We start from the raw sequence: 21,696 nt of genomic DNA, 5'->3' as shown, positions 1-21,696 counted from the left end.
TCTTTGTTATGAGATGGGTTCATGTGAAAACGCTTTTTACAGCGGACATCCTGGGTGAAAAAAGTTTAATCTTCCCAATTGATGGATGGCACCCACTCCGTTGGCATATATCACGATTCCATGTGCGGTTGACTCTTTCGTACAGAGAAAGGCATCCGCCTCAAGCATCTCGGAAGCGTATTGTCCGTTGTCCGGATAAAATGTATTTTTTTGTTATCGATGAAAGTAATAATTTCACTTGCCCATAGGGCTTCTGACCTTAGTCGTTGACGACGACCTTGTCAGTGAGAGCCATTGGTCGGCCTAAGTAATCATGTACTTTTTACAGTAATTATTACCAAATTAGTCGTATAATATAATAATTGACGTCAATTGTTTCCTCAAAAATTTCTATTTCTAGAACATCATTATGTATTTAAGCATTAATATAGTATCTACTCGTATTTCAAAAAAATTGTCTCTTGTGCAATATTGTCCTTTTTGATCATGTTTACTAAAGCATTTTATCAACTTTCATACGAACGTACTTGAAGCGATGACTTCATAGGCGGTCATGACCTATTCTGTGCGGAATCATAAATAAATAAAATTAATTGCTTTTAATACTATTTAAAAGGAAGTGCTATAAATAATTTCTCAAAGTGAAAATTTATAAATGATTGTATACATTTATCTAATTTACATAATTAAATTTAAAACTGTTCACCATAAAGATGGCCTAAGCAAATATACTACACGTAAAATATTTCTGATGTTTACGATATTAGCAAATAATCCACAAAGTCTTAACAAAACATGTAAAACTAACCATTAATTCGGTTTTGAAGCAATTAAACTATACTGACTTAAAGTTCAATTTTATAATAAGTCTAAAGATATTTTCCATCATTACACATATATATACCAAAAAAAATAATTCAAAAAATGATATTATAAAAAGTTTCCAAAAAAATTATAATAAAAACGAAAAATATTATAAATTGTTCAACAAAAAGAAAAGTTCTTCAATATTATATGAAATGTTTACAGATGTCTCCATGTCTTCGTGATGTAGAAAAGGAAGAGCTAACTGCCAAGAATGCCGCAAATAAAAAAATCAGATGAAAACAACAAACTGACAGTTGTTATCAACAACAACATGACAAAAACAACATCAGATAATTAACATCAACGTTATCAGTAAATGAAGACATGGATACTTATGTAAACATTTAAAATAATAGAACAATCCATGAAAGCTTATGATAGTATGATATGACTTATGATAGCTTAAAATATTGTTTATTTATATTTCATACAAACACATACAATTTTTTTGTTGACTCCTTTGAATTTTTTTCAACTAGGTAATATAATTGCCAAAAAAATATTGTGTATTTTAATTATAATATTTAAAGTTAGTATGAAGTATAAGTACAGTACAATAAAGTGTTATTTAGCTTTGCCATCAAAGATGTTTCATACTGTAATAAAACTGCATATTCATACAAAACACAAAAATTTAATGTGTCTTTGGACGATTAACAAAAGCCGATTCTTTACTATTCTAGAGTAAAGAACTATAAAGAATTAAAAGAATAGTTGTTCAAAAGAGGGATAAATATAGAGAGATAGCACACGGGTTTTCGTTTACACCATGTTTTGTTTTACTATCAACATTTTTATTTGTACCAATAAGTTGATATCAAAATTGTAATGACCTTGTCCATTATAACTATTAGATGCTTACGATTATAAATCAAAACATCTGATCAAATTTTTATTTAACAATTAACTTTAAATATATCAAATCTAATACAGTTGTTGTCATAATATTGATATCATGATAATGTAAGATAAATCAAACTTAATATACGCCATATAATACATATGAACTCAGATATATGAAGAATGTAACTCCAAAAAATTCTTCCAATGGCGTCCTTTGCAGTCTTACCAAATTAAAGATTTAATATCACTATAAATTTTTTTTTTGATATTTTGTAATTTCAAAAATATTTCTACCCAAATAAATGTAATATACGACTTACGCATAGACCTCATATTAATATATACACTATTGCTTACAGTTTGTTTTTATTTAATCCGGACTTGGCCAAGTTTACACAACACCAAAAAAAATTCGTTTACTGATTTATATTGAACTACTAGTTACCGAACTGATAAAGTTTAAATACACAACATTGATTTTATTTATTAATTAAAGTTGGTATATTTATTGATAAAAAGAGACGATCGCATAAACACCTGGTATTCTACAATTGTTATAGACCATAAGTGGATATGTTGTTTTAAAAAGCGTATTTATTTTGACAGGCTCCTGGTCAGGTTACCAGTGTACTACTACCTCTTTATCTGTCATCACTTGGGGTTCAATATTAAATTTCAATAACAAACGATTAACACATCTAGAGGACCACTTAAACCGAACACTGCCGTTCGATATGGTTCATAAACGTGATGTGCACCTCAGCATGGAAGCCCATTTAAACGTTAACGATAATATTATTACTTAGACATATAACAGGCCCTGCTCCCCCCGGCCGCTGTTCGTCACAATAATTCCGTATAATTATTCGTAAACCGATCTCCATAAACGAAATGCGCTAAGAGAGCGCCGCTACAACACAATACGAACGTGTCAAGTCAAATGGTTATTATAAGTGTGTGCGGGTTAGACAATGACGTCAGGGCAAAGGTGAAAGTCAACAATAAGCATTGAGTAGACATTTCATTGCCCGCGCCGTCCGCATAACTCTCATCGGATCACTGTTTATAGTATAACAGCAAACAGTAAATACAAATTAGTCCATATTGTGATCGCATTAAAAGTTTGTGCTGCTGTCAAACGTTTGGCTTTGGGGGAAAACTCCAAACGTTCAAATATAGGCCAGTGCCATCGGAAAGATAGAAGTTACGCGATCGATTCATCCAACGCAACTTGACCGTATTGTATTTTCTTTGTCCGCTTTTTCGGTCTTTGAAAGGATCCAGTAAAATTTATTTGATGGCGCAATCACACTCGATAACTGCGTGTGTGTCATTCGCGCTTGTAAAAAACACCCGACTATCTCGTTAAACTACAAGTACCCATACACAATAGGCGTTTGTCTAATCAGTTCGTGTGTACGAGTGCACTAAAGCAATAAAATTATGTTCTAGATGATAAATAAGACATTTCGTAACAACACATGTGAAACAGTTAGTCTGCAGAAGTCTTTTTTTTTTTTTTTGCTGTTTTTTAACAACGATTTTCTTCATATACCATTCATTAAGCAATACAGTATAACATGAAAACCTCCCACACCGTGAGAAAATTAATAGTTCTTACGGTGATTGTTTATTCTATAAGAATAAACCTTGGCCGAGCAGTTGACCATATTCAGAACTTTTCTTCATTAATTAACATTTTTTTTACAAGAATACTTGTTTTCTATGGAAAATTACTCAAATACAAAAACACACAATGATTTAAAAATTTAAAAATTTCTACTAAAGATTTATTTTTTTATAATCATTATTATAACAATGATTATTATTTTATTTGTCATGGCGTTTTTTATTAATACACTGCCAGAATTTGATGTACACTCTAAATAGTTATACCTACGGCTATAATATTAACTATAACTACACTAAATATTAATCTTCTAAATACAAATAAGTTTTATTGATGTCCTTTATTAGTTTTTTCTTATGCAAGTAAACTATTGTACGTATTCTATAAGTTTAAATAAAGTGCAAATAAACATGTATGTTCCAAGTTTTTTGAGTAATTTCTAAATTTGGGGCTACTGGTTTAATTATACCTCTATTCCTAAATTTCCTTGTCAAACATAAACGAACAATTTAACGTAAATAAAAGTTAACATAAACTTACGGTTAAGGAATCATTATACATAAAACAAAAATTATGATAACATTTAATTAAATACACATTCACATTTCTATATACCAGAGTTAAACAAATATAAGTCACATTTTTTTCAAAAATAGGTTAACACTATTTTAAAAAGAAATGTCATTTGAGATAGTTTTACTATAGTGTACAAATTTAAGTACGAATTAAGAATTTCGTTTATTTAACATATTAAAAAGTATACAGACAGTTTTTTCCGTGATTGTTTGACTAGTCATCAGTTAAATATTCGTCGCATTAAAAATGTTGGATATGCATAGCATAGCAGTAAATTATACATCTATTAAAATAATACTTAAGTTTGAAGGGCCAAACTGAATATAAAGAAATTAGAAAAAATAACTTTAGCAGAAGCATAGCAAAATGGAGAGATCAGAAGCATGGTGAGTTATAGCTTATTTTCAATAATAATTCTTTGAAAATTCAAAGAAGTACCAAGTAAATTAAATAAAAAACCTAAAAAAAAAAAAAAATTTGTTATTTATTTTATTTATTATACTTTAGGGACATTTGTTAAAAATAGGCCAGACACTAGAAGCACCTAGTATATAGTGTTACAACATGTCGAATAAACCTTACCATTACAAAATAACAGACAATAACTAGTTAGTTTTGAACAAACAATATAATAAAAATTACTTTTATAAATGTATTAAAATGTTTGTTGAGCGATAATATTAATATACAGTAATATTAATGTACACAGTGAAAAGCTCTACTCATTCGCTTTAAAAATCATTTGCTCTTCTTAAAGATAACTTAAGTATAACTGTAAAAAACAAATACTTTTCTGTTTGCCTAGAAGTCTTAAGTGTAGTTAAATTGACCACTAAAGACTAAGGCAATCAATATTAAAACATACAATAATCTAAATGAAAGTAGTTATTCTTTTTTTAACTAATAAAAAGATAAAGCACTTAAATTATAAAGTGTGTATGACTATTTACATTATAATATTCAACTTATATTTTGTAGAAATGAATATATTTGATTTCATTGTGAATCCATAATAGTTTTATTATACAAATAATGAAATTAATTATAATTAAGTCAATTTATTTTATATATTCTAAGTTTTAAAATTATAAAATTTATGTATTTGATAAAATTAACGTTAAGTTAAATAACTTTGATCGTAAATTCATTAAATTTAGTACTGTGCCTAAGTTCTACAAATTTTTTTTAAAGACTTATTTTTCTTAACGTTCATATTAAAATACCAATATAGTTCAATAATTAATAATACTGTTTCTTTAATAAGTACCTAAGGCCTACAAATTTAGTTTTATTTTAATGACTTATTTTAAATACTAAACTATGTGTATTTTTTATGCATATTACGTTTTGTATTATGTTAAATTGTAAAAAAATTTAAAATAAAGATCTTAATTAATTTATTTATTTTTAATTAATTTCAATAAATTGACAGTAATAATGAATTTTTAGTAGTGATGTATTTAGTATTTTTTCTATGACAGCTAAACATTGTTTATGACATTAGACATGACGTTACAAATTAATTAATAATGTAAAACTTTTTTTATGATCATATCGTAATATAAAAATATAGACAATTATACCTAAAGAATACTCAAATAATTACTATTTTATGATGAAAAAAATTCAATGGGTAGGGCTGTAAAAAATTTTGATTCATTTTAAAATTTTGTAAACATTTTACACAATCAAAAAATAACATTCTATTTAATAATATTTTAAAATGGTATGTTTTCCACTTTTGTAAGTTTTAGTTATTTTTCTTTCAACACCTCTTCCATCACAGTGAAAATCATCCACTACATTTAGTTGATGTGTAATGAAACAGTAATAAAAGTGGTAAAAAAATGCCTAAGCCTGTTGTAGATTAAGATAAGAACATTACATCTGGCTAGGGTGCGGTAGTAAATTAAAATGAAATTGCCCGGAAAGCGTGAACCGAAAGGGCTCGGGCACACGGTCTTGCGGCGATAAATTCAGAATTACCGTGGCGACCACTTTTTTTTTAATGGAAAAACTGGTGAGTGGATTTATTATTCGAACGCGTTATTCTTGTACCCGGAAGCCTCTGTTGGGTGAGCTTTGCCGTTTAATAAAAATATTATTAGAAAACGAAAGGAAAGAGGAAAAATATATTATGTTTAAATAAAGACATGCATGTCTTTTGATCATAGTTAACGTATGGAAAATATTGCTGATTAGTTAAAAAAAAATATTTAAGAGCCTTATATATATTTTTACACTTAGACAATAATATAATGAGATTTGTCGTATGGCAATTGGTTACTGAGCTATTTCAAAACTGATTATGTTAATGATTTTTTTAACTCGTTAAAATTATGTAAAATTTAAAAAAGTTAAGAGTTAACGTTAGTCAGTTTTTTTTTTTTTTTAATCAATTAAGTTAAAAGTTAAGTTGGTCATATCTAATTATTGAACAAAAGACAAGTAAGGTTAAAATTAAGTTAACATAAGTCTAAATATCTCCGCTTGTTTAAAAAGTAGTTAGTATAAAACATTTTATACTTTTTTTAAATCAATTTTTACAATATAGGACTATATTTAAAATATGTTTCATGTTATTTTCGCAATTACAAAAAATGTATTTAAAAATAATTTAAATTTATTTTAAGATTTAAAGACAGCCATTATATAGGTAAGTTTTAAAGAAAAACATTGATACCAAAAACACTTATTTTAATTGAGTAGTTACATTTATACAGCATTTTGTAGTTTGTTAAATTTTGATTTTTTTTACGATTTTCCTATGGTATCAAATATTAGTTCATATTATGTAAAGGACGGAATTAAACATTATCTTTTTAGATAATGCGATTTCTTTTCCATGAAAATTATTAATACTTGAATAAGCATCTGTAATTGACATGAAAAAACAAATAGTAGTAAAATTAAGTTTATTATAAAAATATTGTAAAAACGTTATGTAAAACATGTTATAAAAGTAATAGTGCATAAGTGCAATTATTATCATATCTCCTAACAAGGAATATCCTATAATAATATGATAGATCAATGATAGAATCACGCAAAAAAAATAAATAATTGTACTCAATTTTAACTTGGCTAACCATCGAACACTTGTTGTCATCATACGATAATTTTCTAACATTTTGAAAAAAAGATTACAGATAATTATATCGGTAAAAAGCGCATTCAAACGTTTCCACGTACTGTAGAAATAATGCCCTTGTAAACAAATATTCTAATCCTCGACACATTGAGTTGACCGCCATTTAAAAAGTAGAAATTATTCATCTTTGCGTATAGCTTATTGCATAATTATGATAACTGTAACCTTGAATGATTATATTCCGGTTTTTGGATTTATACTGAACTACACCTTATTTATGCAAAAATGTCAACGTTTATAGTATCGTAGGTCGAAAATCATGTCATGCTATACATTTTATAGCTTCTAAAAATAAACTGGTTTAATGTAAAAGATAGTATACATTTTCAAGTTCATCATATTATTATGTAAGCTTATAATCAAAACAATAACAAATGTTGACACATAATGAGGAATTGATTTTTTAGGATCGATTAGTAAAAATCAATATATAATTAAAACCACTGATAAGGTGTAATACTGAACAATTATTCTTTAGCATATTAAATTACTTTTTAAAATAAACAACAAAACAATTGTATAAGAAAATAAAACATTTTAACTAACCTATAATTTTTTGATTAATAAATACCAAAAAATTAAGTTTGAAATCTAATTAAACATTATTTTTGTTATGAGCCATAAGCCGAAAATAACAAGCAGCATTTAAACGTAAATGACCTTTTTTAAAATTATTATATAATAATCAAAAAAAGGTTCTTGATAAACTAAACCTTGTCGGTTGAAAAATTCTAGAGGTGGCCAATTTACTTTTGCCATTTTGATGCAAAGACAGACGAATAGGTTGTTTGTTGAAATTAAACCTCTAGCCCACAGACATGGGCTAATCTAATATCATTTTGGCTTTAAAAATCTTAAAAAAAAATAATGATTGTTCTAAGAAGACTTTTATAAAAGTTTAATCACATATATGGTAAATATAAAATTGTACATTTAGATCAGTACAACAGTAATATGATTATTTTTTACTGAAATTATTTTTGAAACAAGCCATTGATGTATACTTTTGGTGCTTTTAGACATTCAATCATTGTCAATAAGTTCAATTCTTCTGAGAAATACTTACTAACTACTTAGTATCCAGCCTACACCGTGTAAGTCAAACTGAACGACGGACTTGTGCGTTCAGTTTTTTGCGTAAAGTGAAAACGTCACGAACTATTTGAATGATAAACTGATTAAAGCACGCGGATGGATTATTATACTTTCCTCTTCGTGATGAATTCTGCAATTAATATGAGACAAAACAATGATTTTTGCCACAACATGTTTGTCCCATTAATTTTTTAGCGTTGAAAATGCAAAATTGTTTTTAAAGATTTAACGGTAATTATACAATTTATTAAATACCAAAATGCTTTTACTATACTTTATTTCTTTACAATTGTTGATTAATTTTTATTTTTATTAAATCGAGTCTCAGCTAAGCTCTAAATATTTGAGAAAATATGTACAACTAGTATTTTATACATCGACATTGTACATTAAGGTAGAGTTATGTACGAGTTTTAACCATTTTATGGAAATTGGTATATCAAACTATTTAAAAATTATGCTTGATAATGACTATTTCAAGCTTATTTACATCATTTCAAGGATGTTGATCTTGATGGGTAATAGTTAGGGTCATGCGCTTTCACAGCATGAAATAGAGATGCGCCGCTACACCAGTAAAAGATGATAAAAGGACACTCGGTGAAAGTGGCCACTAGCTAAACCCAACACGAATATTATGCCTCCAGATAAATTATACATTGTTTTTATAGCCATCCATTTAAGTTTATAAGAGAGTATAAAATGTTTCCGCGTCATGTATCGAAACCGAATAAAAAAATATTCAAGATTTGTCTTGTTCTATAGTTACTTAATAAGAAATTTGTATGGCTTTAATCTTGAACAAATAAGTAAGCGCTATGCAGTACAATGAAGTGTACAAAATTTTTTGATGATGTAGTTTGGCTTAGCATGTATATAGATAACCGATGTATAAATTTGTATACAAAACAAGATGAAAAAATGACGATTTAAAAATAAATCAAATTAATATTTTGAATAACTTTAATAATTCAAAAAAATATATTAAGCGTACATTAAACAATACCAGACTTAAAAACTCAGAACAGTGATATCGCGGTAATAATGGAAATGTAGCATAGTTAAGACAAGTATAGATTGTATTTGAGAGTGATTAGAATCACTACTATAAAAATCACTTTGATGCTATCTGTAGAGGGTGCATAATTTTTAAAAGGAATAGTTAATCCATTCCAAAAGCAATATCGAATTCTATTTCATTAATTATATTCTGATTACAAATTTTATGATTTATAAGTATAAAATATGAATAAATACTTATTATAGTAATTAAATTTAGTAAGGAATTGTTATTCAAGGATTTATAAAGAATAAAATAAGTTATAAAATAGTTTCATAGGCGCAATTTCAAAAAAAAAAAAAAATAGAGAGGCTTAATATATCTAACTTCCTTTTCTCTAAAATGTATTTTTTATAGAATTTTATATTNATCTAACTTCCTTTTCTCTAAAATGTATTTTTTATAGAATTTTATATTGTTTTTCTAAAATATTGAAGGGGTTAAGTCCCTCTAAGCTACTTCCACCAAATTTGTTAACTTATAGTAAGCAACATAAACTTTAATTTAATATATGTTTAAAGCTTGAAGTATTTATGAAACATTTTTAAAAGTTTAGTTGAAAAAGTACTATTTTTTAAACGTTGTTGTAAGGTTTGAATCCCCTCCTCTAATATAAAGGGAAATGGTCCGATTATTATTTACTCTATAAATAGAGTATATTGAATGAAAGGAAATGTATAAAGTATAAATATATAAAAAAAAATTGTATTAATTCATACATTTTTGAAAAAGTTATTAAATAATAATAAATTAAATAATTTTAAGTTCAACATAATAAAATATAAAATTAGCATGTTTTTAATTTCGGCGGCCATTTTACCACAAAAAGTAAGTTGTCGGGATAATTTTTTAGCTTATAGTATGTAAAATAAATCTTGATTTAACATTTGTTTGAAGCTCGGAGTATTTCCAGAATATATCCAGAAATTAAGTTGTCAAGGTTAATCTCAAGATTTGATGACAAAATTAATTATTTTTCATAATTAGCAGATTTTTAGTTATTGTATATTTGTAAAAACAAGGAAACTATGACTACCGACTGATTATCATCCTCCTATTTACCCCTCTACCTTATTACGTTAGCATCAAAGCTAAATAACTCTAAAAGCCACTAAATTATTAATGATAAAATCCGCAAATTCGCATTTTCATATTTCTCAGCACTAAATACATATTGACTAGTATAATGGTTCAAGTTATGAATTTTACTTCACAAATTTTTATGCTGTATAATTTTTAATTGAATGTCAATACGATTATTAAATTAATGTTATCAAACAATCATTCATCCTTCTACTCACGCTATCTAGTAAATAAGATATAAACACGGTAAACTATTTTAAATTAACTGTTTTATCATAGATTTAGAATTTTTTACAGATTCATTATTGTGAGTTATAACATTTTTTTTATTAAAACCATTTTTAATTTTATTAGTTAAATGATAAAATTTTCAATGAAATTAATTACTGTACAGTTTCAATTATGGCTGAAGAAATAGAAGATTTTTTTGGTGTCTATTTGTTATTTTGTCTAAATGAAAAATATAAGGGTAAAACTTATATTGGCTTCACAGTTGATCCCAATAGACGTATAAAACAACACAATAAAGGTGTTAAAAGTGGAGGTGCACGAAAAACCAGTTTACGAGGACCATGGTAATAATCTTTAGTATATGGTATAAGTATATATCCACTTCTAAGAAATTATTTCAAATTTATACAACTAACATGATTGTTACATACTATTGCAATTTTTATTTTACATGTTGAAATGGATTTTTCATCCCTAATTGTTTCAATATAAAGTAATTTTGAAACCATAATTATTGACTTGAATCTGAATGTTCAAGATTGAAAAACCTATAAAAGAGTTTGAATTATAAATATTTTATTGTACACCATTTTCAAAAGTTGCTAGATCAAAAATGCTATCAGCATATATAAATTATACTTTATAAGATCATTTTTATATATTAATAGGCTCACATTTGGGTAAAATTTTATATCCAACAATTTTTTGTTTATTTATTTTTTTAAGTTGTTGCAGCCTTGAACAAGATAGTGGATATGAATATTAATATAAATTCATCATCAAAATAATTGTATTTTGTTTTCTTAGGGAAATGGTATTAATTGTGCATGGTTTTCCAAATGATATATCAGCTCTCAGAGTAAGTTTGTGACTATTTAGTAAAAATAAATTATTTTTGATTAAATTGTATATTTTTTGTTTTTACGTTGTCCTGTAAAATTAAAAAACTACAATAATAAATTATGACTTGTCACTATACAGTTATGTATTACAATATTTGAAGAGTGAATGTGTCAAACGTTCTATGTGCCAAAAAAGTGAAAAATTGTTTTATTTCTGATTTATGTTCTATGTGCCAAAGGCCACAATCTTGTATGTGTTTCAAATGTCAATTAAATTTTTTACTTGTACAAAATTGCATTCATAGATGGTGTTCGTTGTGTGAGACATACCCATGTTACCATTGTTTTTTGTGTTTTCTGAACAAATATGTTTTTGGCACATTCACTCTTCATTTATTCTATTTAAACTAATTTTATTTTGATTTCAGTTTGAGTGGGCATGGCAAAATCCTAAAACATCCAGAAGATTAAAGCATGTAGAACCAAAGAAAAAAACTGAAAAAGCTTATGACTATTGCATAAGATTACTTTCTGAAATGCTGCATAGTGGACCCTGGAATAGACTTGCTTTGAATATACGATGGCTCAATACTATTTATAAAAAAGATTTTAATGTAAGATAAAAATACAAAGTTATTTAAAATTCTTCATTGTGAATTTTATTTACTATTGACCAACTGTTAGAAAAATAAAATTGTCATTACACAAACTATAATGGCGATGTTAAAAGTATTTTTCTAGTAACTATTAAATTTTTAACAAAACCTGTTGCATTTCATTTATTCCGTAATATCAGAGACACATTTAGGAAGGGGAATGTGACCTGGGAGTGTTTCTATTATATATCAGCTTTAAAAAAAATTATTATTGATTTGTGAAATTTACAAAAAATTATTAGTACATTTATGTCTAAAAGTGAATGTATTTTTATGTATTTCTCAAATGCTTTGATGCTAAAAGTAATAATACTACATTGGTTTTATCATAAAGTATTTTTTATTTTTAAAAATACATTACTGAGGAAATTTTGATTAAAGGAGGATTTTTTTCTTTTTTACCTGGAGCATAAAATTCCTAAATAGGATTAATATAGCTATATTTTTTCAAGAATCTCGTTAATTCACATTTAAGGCTACTCATTATCCTTATATCTCAAACATCTAATGTTTTAAATTGTTAAATATAAGACATATATATCAATAAACAGTGTTCAAATTACATATTTTATAACCTATTGAACAAATATATCAACAATTTATTAGATCATATTTACTCTTATTAATTGATTGATAAAACGTAATTTTCTAAAATGTGTTATTAATGTAAAAATATTACTAAATTAAGTATCAATTAAAGTATGGTAAAAACTGTATGGTTAGCTGTTTTTTTAACCTATTTTGTTAGTTCTTTAAATTTTATTTTTACAAATATTTATAGTAATACAAGTTTAACTTTTTAACATAATTTTTTTTTTTACTGAACATAATAGTTTGAAATTGACATCATAAAATAGGAAATTTTATGAAAAATTAAACAATTTTATTATTTATATTAATATGTGTGCTATTAATATGATTAGTTTGTGGTCAGGAACATATATAAATACTTTTAATAGTAAATTTATTAGTGAAGTCAAAATTTCGTTAAAAGTCACTATTATTTCCTTATAAATCATTTTATAAAGATTCATAGTAGATAATTTTTTGAAGTTGATGTTAAAAAAGAAGCAGGAATTGAATATATTCAGTTTTTAATTGATTTGAAAATATTGTCTTTATTCATAAACTTACTATTAATAGTATTTATACAAGTTCCTTACCACAAAACAATTTTATTGACATCTGGCATATGAATCTAATTAATGCAATTTTTTAAATCCTCATAAAATTTCATATTTAATAATATCTATTTCAAACTTTTATTCAGTCAAATAAAATTATTTCAAAAAGTTAAACTTTTGTAAATATTAACTTTAAAGAACCAAGAAATTAGGTTAAACATGATATTTTGGATTAAAAATTCACATAGTTTATTTTTAATATATTAAATTACCAAAATCAATAATAATATGAAAAACAATTTTTTTTTAGTTAAATTTTTCATGTGTAATTTTTTATTTTGTGAAAATAAGATATCCTGTAGCCTTAATTTTGTACAATTCCAAGAAAACTAAAATTAGATATAATAATTTTTGTTTAGTTTTTAGTATATAATTAATTGAAGGGTCTAATGTAATCTGTTGTCTCCATATTTAAAAAAATTGTTCAAGAGACAAAAATAATTTAATTTAAACCAATATAAAAATTATCACAAATATAAATGCTATTTAATTTATTTTAGACTAGTAAACTTCCACCTTTACACATGCCTATATGTTATGGACCAGTAGTTTGCAAAAAGATTGCTTCATCAAATGATGTCTCTATACTTGACAATAGTGATATTTTGACTTGTGTTCAATGTATGCAAAAATGTACAATAGAAAATATATTATGTTGTATAAATCCAGATTGTCAAATGGTATCTCACACTATTTGTTTAGCTAAATATTTTCTTGGTAGCTCTGATCATATTGTTCCTGTAGATGGTAATTGCCCGACGTGTGGAATTCATGTGCTCTGGGGTGATTTAATTCGTAAAAAAAAAGGCTGTTACAAAAATTTAACATAACTTTATTCAACAGATATAATAATATGATTGTAATTAATTGTTTTAATTTTTATTAACTATGAATAACTTGTTCAAACTTTACAATAATTTGGTAGTAAAATATTTTATAACCAAATTATTTTTAAACCAAATCTTATTATTATTTAAAATATATTTGACAAAATTCATTTTTTATTCTACCTATTTAGAATTTTATTGGACGTATTAATAATTAGACAGTCGGTTTTTTTTTTTGATATTAATGAATACTTAAGAGTTTATGTGATTAATAAATTATTTAAATGAAAATAAATATTATATTGATGATTTTCAGTTTAAAAAATAAAGTATTAAATTTATGTACAGTAAAAATGAATTTTTATTTATTATTTTATTTTTATTTTTTACATTTATTGTTGATTTTTAGAAATCTAAAGTAAACAGAGTCAACATTATTTGTATAGATGACATATTAAGTCTTTTTTACTTCTAAAATAAAATCTATTTTACATACATAGGAAATGTATTTCTTGATATATTCTTGTTTATATTCAATAGTAAATTGTACTTTTAATGAACAAGCAACATTAATGTGTAACAGAGAAGGTATTGGTTTTGCTGATGTGTTATTTAAGTTGTGGTGACTTACAAAAGTCCAAACCATTCAGCATAAACGATAATTTTGTTAATTCCACAAATTTTACAAGCTTAACTTTCAGAGTGTCTAATTAATAATTAACATTTTTGGAATGTATAATCATCCATATACAGACCTAAAATAAAGAGCTTACTTCCCTACCTACAAAGATAAAATTACATTTATATTATGTTCAAATATTTTTCAAGCGTAGAAGAACTTCAGTTTAGCTTCCATATTTTTTTCAGATTCATTAAAAAAAATTTGTATTTTTTGCCTATGTTTTCTTATAAATTGACTAGGTATTTTCATAGATACTAAACACCCTTCATTATACAAATCATCAATAATCTCAAAATTCATCCCATTTTGTAATTTAACAGCTTTTATAAAAGAACCATAAAATTAAATATTTAAATTATTTACTATGATAAAAAAAATATAATAATAAATGGTAGTTTTGGTTGCATTAACCTAAGTTATTTTTTTAGCATTAATTTATTTACAATGATGGTGGTTTAGTAGGACATTACAGAAAAACAAAACTTCTTTATGCAAAGTTCTTTTTTACACAATCAATGAAAAATTTAGATCATATAATACAAGTCATATTTCATTTTAGTAAAATTGATTAAATTCTATAATATCACAATAATATAAATTATAATTTTAACCTGCAACTATACAGTATTACAACCTGTAAAAAAAAATTTAATAATAAGTATTTAACAAAAATTTTTAAATGACTCAATAATGTACAACAATAAAAAAGTTGATTTTAAAAATTTAAGTCTTGATAGTAACAACCAAAAATGTTATGTAATTATGACATTAATAAACAATATAACAATATGTAAAACACATAATGAATTTACAAAATATATAATTATTTTTAATAAATTATAAAATATTTTATGAGAAAACTGACCATAAATGTAAGCTTAGAACTATTTTAACTAATGTTATATTATGATTTAATACTTCACTATATTTATATTGCATTATTTAGCAGTTGATTATTAATTATTACTTTTTTAAAATGAGAAAAAATTAACATCAGTTTTCTTCCATTTGTAACTAACTAATCTCAGAGAATTAGAAGATAATTGTAACAACCAAACATGTCTCAAAATTGTGATTACAAGTAATAAGAATAAAAATATAGTACTACAATTCAATTTAATACATTAAAAAAATCAGCTTTCCAGTCAAATAACAATATTATCATGCATAATGAAAAAATAAATATAACTTGTGTATAAACTTAAACACTAATATGACTATACTCTAAAATTTATATAACTTTAAATAAAAATTTGATAACTTTTTAAAATTTAATATCACAACAGATTGAGTTATTATTTTCTATCAACAAACTTAATTTAATTATGTATGAACTAGAAATCTCTTCATAAATTCAAAACTAAGTAAACAAATTTTTTTAATAAAATTAATAAATTATTACTTAATTTTTAAACTTTTTAAAATTAAAAAAACATACATCAACGAATAATTTAATTTTTTTAAAGATTTGGTTTACCCTGTAGTATTTGGTAACATTATACTTAATTTTGGTTCCTTTTAATTGGTATAAAAAGTTAAGTATTTTTTAAAATCAGGAAAAATATTTTTATTTAAAAATACCATTTTAAATTTAACTCAATTTACATATTTATACTTCAACCAAATTAAAAATCATAGAATAATAAAATATATTAGTTCCATAGGTTGTTTCATTTCAGCTTAAGTTTGTCTTAAGTACATCTTCACCTAAAAATGATAAAAATTAAATTATTAAAAATGTATTTTTAATTAATTATAGCAGATCTATGGACAAATTTGAAGAAAATTAAGTTTAATGTTACAGAGTAACCAAAAATCATTAAAGGTATATTAATAGTTTTTAATTTTTTTATACATATTCTTATAATTATTTTCAAATATATAACAACAAAATGATAATTGAATAAAAATTTATTTGATTTTTCATATCCTCATAACTCACTACATTTTAACAAAGATATCAAAACAAGTTTTTTTTTTGCTGTAGCTAAAGAAACATAAGAAGAAATCATTGCAGAACACCTAAACCATTTATAGTAAGGATTACTTCTACAAGGATAACATTATAAAAGTAATAACCGATGGAAATCAAAATGAAACCCATCAAGAAATATAAAACCGAGAAATAAAATAAACAACAAAAAACAGGTTTAGCCATATAATAAACAGCAACAGAAGATACAATATTATCTTAACCCCCTTAAAAATCAGACACAATACATAATCATCTAATGCAAAGAAAATATCCCAAACCTTGTGGAACTGAAAACTCAGTAAAACATATTATATTAGAAAGCTGTTGCATGATACTAAAAGGAATAACTTCAAACTGTCTATTAGAATTAAAATTAAAACTTAAGAAACTAAACTCATAACAGTGAAAATCTTAAAATTTATCAATTTAATACAAATTAAAGACAAAATTGAATGTAACCATAGTAAATATTAATTAATTTGGCTATAGACCTCCGAAGTCTAGGTCTTAACAAAAATTAAAAATCCAAGGTTTGTATTTATTTTACTAAGTAATAAAGTGTCTATATATCTTGATTATTAAATAAATAATATATAGTAGAAACAATGATTAATATTAAATGAAGTGTTGAAAATTGAAAAATGATTTATTTGTTACCTTGTTCAGGTTCAGACAATTTTTCGAAGTTTACAGTCATGTTAAGTGATTCTGGAGAATCTTCTAAAATCTTTTCTGACTCTGGAAATAACTGTGTATAAATGAAATACGCTACATCATAGTTTGACCAATATGATGTATGTGTATATAACATTGAAAGATAATTACTAGCTGACCCTCCTATACTATCCCTCAAAATATAATCCAATCTATGATTTAAAGCTATAATTAAATTATATTAGTAAAAATAATTTATATTAACAGTAATTATCAATTAAATAATCATACATTCAATAGGAGAACTATCTTTGGAGGATAAACAAGAACCATTATCCAGTAGGTTTAAATTGGTTTTACTTTCAATATTTCCAGATCGACTAAACCAAATTCCAAATTTCTTGAAAGTTTCATTTCCTCTTTTACTATCAGGTACTTTAGAATCCATTGAATTGGTATCATCAATAGGCGAATCAGCATTATCACCTATTGTTTCTATAGGTATGTTGGAATAATCAGTTTTAACTCCATAAGCTTGAATTCCAACAGGTTTTATTCGACTATAATCCTTAGCAACTAATGGTTCAAATCTAAAAGGTATTTAAAATTTTTTTTTCTTTTTTAATTATACCCTCAATACATAAGATCTTTGAATTACAATGATTTTATATACAAATATATTAAACTTTACCTATAAGCAACAGGATCAGTAGGATGATAAATATTATACACACGCTTTGCCAGCCATAATGGAAATACATCATTATCTTGAAAATCTTTGGTTTTTCGTAAGGCTAAAAACACTGATAATGGTGATCCAATACAAAATAAATTTTCAAGCTAAAACATAATGAAGTTATATGAACTTAAAATAGGTAAATGATAAAAATAATAACCATGATTTTCAATAAAATACTTACTTCAAAATTTAAATGAATTTTAGGACTATGATAGTTTCTTTTTAATGTCTAAAAAAAAATACATGATAATATATATATATATATATATATATATACTGAGACAACAAAATATTTTGTAATACTTACAAATGGTTCCCAACCAGTTATGATATCATATGTAATAACACTACCTAAAGAATGAGCCATTATTGAAACTTTTATATCATGTTGTGGATGTCGTTCCATAAATTTAGAATGTAATCTATTAAGTTCTTGAGCTAAACTATTTTGAATTTCTTGCCCATAAATTGGTGAAGTGTAATACATAATATCCATGGCAGATGAGTTAAGCAGTTGACGTATATTTTTTAAATTTAGAGGTGTAATTTTTTCAACAAGACCTAATATAAGAAATATGAAAGAATATAGTTCTAAACTTTTTAAATTTATATCATATATTAACCTCCATCAAAGTTACAGGTTGATCGCCAGTCAACTGGAAAAAATTCTGCTCTTTGTTGAGATCCTTGGAAATACTTTTGCTTAATCCACTTGACACAATCTCTAAATCTAAAATAAATATTGAAAACACATAGTTTAAATATTTTATTTCTTTTAACTAATGTTTTTAATTTTTTCTTAGTTATTGATAATTAGTTGATCAATTAATGTTCAGGGAAGAAAAGAGAAAAAAACTTGATAGATTGCTTCCATAAATATATATGTATGGTAACTCATCTAGTTATTGAACTCCAAAATTATTTGACAGATTAATTATTACAAATTAACTATATCTAGATATAACATTAATAATTATATCAACTCTTAAATTTTAATATTTTTAGCAATATTAAATAAAAATCAAACCTAATAAATGGAATTTGAGTTCAAAAAAACCAAAAAGGCTCTGTAATTGAACAAAATTTTGATTGATCATAGAATATTTAATTATCATCATAAGTGTTTTAAATTTTATTATTGAAGTTTTGTTCCACAAATTAACAAAATTACTTAACTTTTATGCTTTAGAGTTAATTTTTCAAGTAACACTAATGGTGTTCATTTATTGAGGGGTATTAAGTAACTGGATCAGTTACCCTATAAACAAGTGTAGATAATGAATAGTGTACTTTTACAATTCAGGAAGTGAATAAAAATTCCATTTTTAATATAACATGAAAGAATTTGAGAATATTTTTATTCTAAATAAAATTAAAAAAATTTGACCTAAAATTAAATAATAATACTAATGATAGATATATAAAAGAATAAAATATTTTTATCAAATGGTGTGTTAATATATACAAGGCAACAGCTGAAGGGATCAAAATTACATTTTAGAAAAATTATGATAAATACAAAAATAAAAAGTAAAATGATCCTTTCAATTCTAGGTGCTTTAAATAATATATTTACTGTGAAGTATTTTTGATAATTTTCATGTTATCTGTTTTATGGCCAATGCCATGAACCATAAATATTAAATGAGTTATATCATTTAATTTATCATCATCTGTGGCTTCTGTTTTGTATGATCTATTTAACTTGGCTCCTGTAGCTAAAAATAAAAAATATATATAATTAAGAATTTTTATATATTAAGATGAACTATTTAGCATGGTTAGGAACGTGTTATGCCTCGGTAATGATATACACAATACACAGGTAATGAGGTACAATACACATTGTACCTCCAAACTTTATAGATTTTGCCATCCTTTTTCATACAAGAATTAAGCTTTTTAGTTGAAAATACATTAAACATAAAAACAAAAAAATTATATTTATATTATATTACTAATAGTTTAGTTGATTAATATGAGAAAATACACAGTGTGATCTATAATTTTTTGACAAAAATAATAACTTTTGAACTAAATATTTTACATTACTTGTTTTTTTTTTAAATTTATGTATTCTTAGAATACATTAAAATCATATTTATTATTATTTTTCTTAAAAAGTAATTTTTTTTTAATTTCAAAATAAAATTTAAGGTTTCCTTACAAAAAATTTTAATGGTTCAAATATAATTTTAAGATGATCATTTATAAAGTTACAAGCATTTTTATTAAGTATGCATTATAAAATACACTAGTACAAGCTGTACACATTAGCTACATTTTTTTTTTTTTTTTTGGTTTTTATTATTTACTTTTTTATAACTTGAACACTATTTTATATTAGAATTCTTATACAAAAATTTCAACTCACATTTTTGGAAGTATGATCCTAATTTTTGTGTAACACTTCTCATAATTTTTGTATGTGTTTTTTTGCTAAACGAATATATATCATCTGCAGAATACCAAACTACATTTGCATCAACAAACTCTTCAGTATGAATGACTAAATATAAAAAGATTTTTTTAAATATATTCCCAAATATTAATTTAAATAAAATTAAATTTAAAATTATTATAATCATAAAATATCAATACATTTATATAAACATACTTCATTACCTGTTTTTTTTGCATCATCATTATTTTCAAATATGTGTTTATTTTTCAATAATTTTATGTGTATATTTTCTATCTCATTGCCATGTTCATGAGGTTGATAATCATCATAAAACCACGAACCTCTTAAAATTTCTGTTTCTTCTCCTATAATTAACAGATAATTGTTAAAAAAAACAATCTACAAACTTTGAATAGAATAGTTTCATGTTTACCAGGCCAAAATATTGATGTACATTTCATTGTTCGCAGATCTGCTTCATAAAGTCCTCCTCTAACTACTACAGTGTATTTACCAACAAAAAATTGTACTTTAGGTTCTTCATCACAGAAATTTGCTCTATATCTATTTTCAATGCCTAATGAATCTGCACCATCAAATTTAGTCCATCTTTTGGAATTTGAATCATTTTTATAAAACCACCTTATATTTTTTGGATGCATAGGTACAGAAGAATAGTTATCACCATTTTTTAAAGTATCCAATTCATTAGGTACATTATTTTCAATTCTTCCAAGTGAAATTGGCGTTTCTATTTGAATACCATTATTTTCCATTCCGGTATAAAATTTAGTGATACTGAAAATATAAAACAAATGTTACAATCAATAATTTTGATATAATGAATGAAACCTGAGGTAAATTTTTATAATTGAACCGATGATGTAATATATAGCAAATACCAAATTATTATGAATCATGTTAAGCAAATACTAACTACCAAGGTACTCACGTTAAAAAATAAAACTAAACCTTTAAATAATTCAATACTAAATACGTAACAAATTGTATTTTATTATAAATTGCTTTAAGATTCGTCAAACGTAAATTATGAAATTAATCAAAAAACATATTGTGAAACTTTTTTTAACGTTTAACATTTTTATATATTCTATGGTTTAAATATTGTCTTATCATAATATGTTGGTGACGGTAAGGTACGTGTTACGGACTTCATAAGTAACAAAACAGATAATA

General features: G+C 24.7%; 2 protein-coding genes across 3 annotated transcripts; one reads left to right on the top strand and one right to left on the bottom strand.

Moving 5' to 3' along the window:
* Positions 1-10,582: 10,582 nt before the first annotated feature.
* Positions 10,583-14,289, top strand: LOC126908516 (structure-specific endonuclease subunit slx1). Of its 2 annotated transcripts, XM_050690670.1 has the most exons (5): positions 10,583-10,880; positions 11,344-11,395; positions 11,807-11,992; positions 13,719-13,898; positions 13,963-14,289. In XM_050690670.1, exons 1-5 carry the CDS (start codon positions 10,708-10,710, stop codon positions 14,008-14,010), a joined length of 639 nt encoding a protein of 212 aa, XP_050546627.1. In that variant the 5' UTR covers positions 10,583-10,707; the 3' UTR covers positions 14,011-14,289. The 2 variants fall into 2 exon arrangements, with proteins under 2 accessions (XP_050546627.1, XP_050546626.1); XM_050690669.1 differs by having other exon boundaries at positions 13,719-14,289.
* Positions 14,290-15,887: 1,598 nt separating this feature from the next.
* Positions 15,888-21,607, bottom strand: LOC126908513 (phospholipase DDHD1-like). The gene is made up of 12 exons (XM_050690663.1): positions 21,452-21,607; positions 20,933-21,297; positions 20,721-20,864; positions 20,470-20,604; positions 19,672-19,813; positions 18,719-18,825; positions 18,403-18,656; positions 18,277-18,324; positions 18,048-18,196; positions 17,648-17,946; positions 17,360-17,581; positions 15,888-16,434 (listed from the first exon to the last, which is right to left on the bottom strand). Exons 2-12 carry the CDS (start codon positions 21,273-21,275, stop codon positions 16,403-16,405), a joined length of 1,875 nt encoding a protein of 624 aa, XP_050546620.1. The 5' UTR covers positions 21,276-21,297; positions 21,452-21,607; the 3' UTR covers positions 15,888-16,402.
* Positions 21,608-21,696: the final 89 nt, after the last annotated feature.

The sequence above is a fragment of the Daktulosphaira vitifoliae genome, unplaced genomic scaffold (genome assembly GCF_025091365.1).
Source record: "Daktulosphaira vitifoliae isolate Bord-2020 unplaced genomic scaffold, ASM2509136v1 Scaffold_5, whole genome shotgun sequence".
In the NCBI taxonomy this organism is placed as follows: Eukaryota; Metazoa; Arthropoda; class Insecta; order Hemiptera; family Phylloxeridae; genus Daktulosphaira; species Daktulosphaira vitifoliae.
The sequence above is the reverse complement of the archived record's forward strand: the minus strand, read 5'-3'. Positions and strand labels throughout refer to the sequence as shown.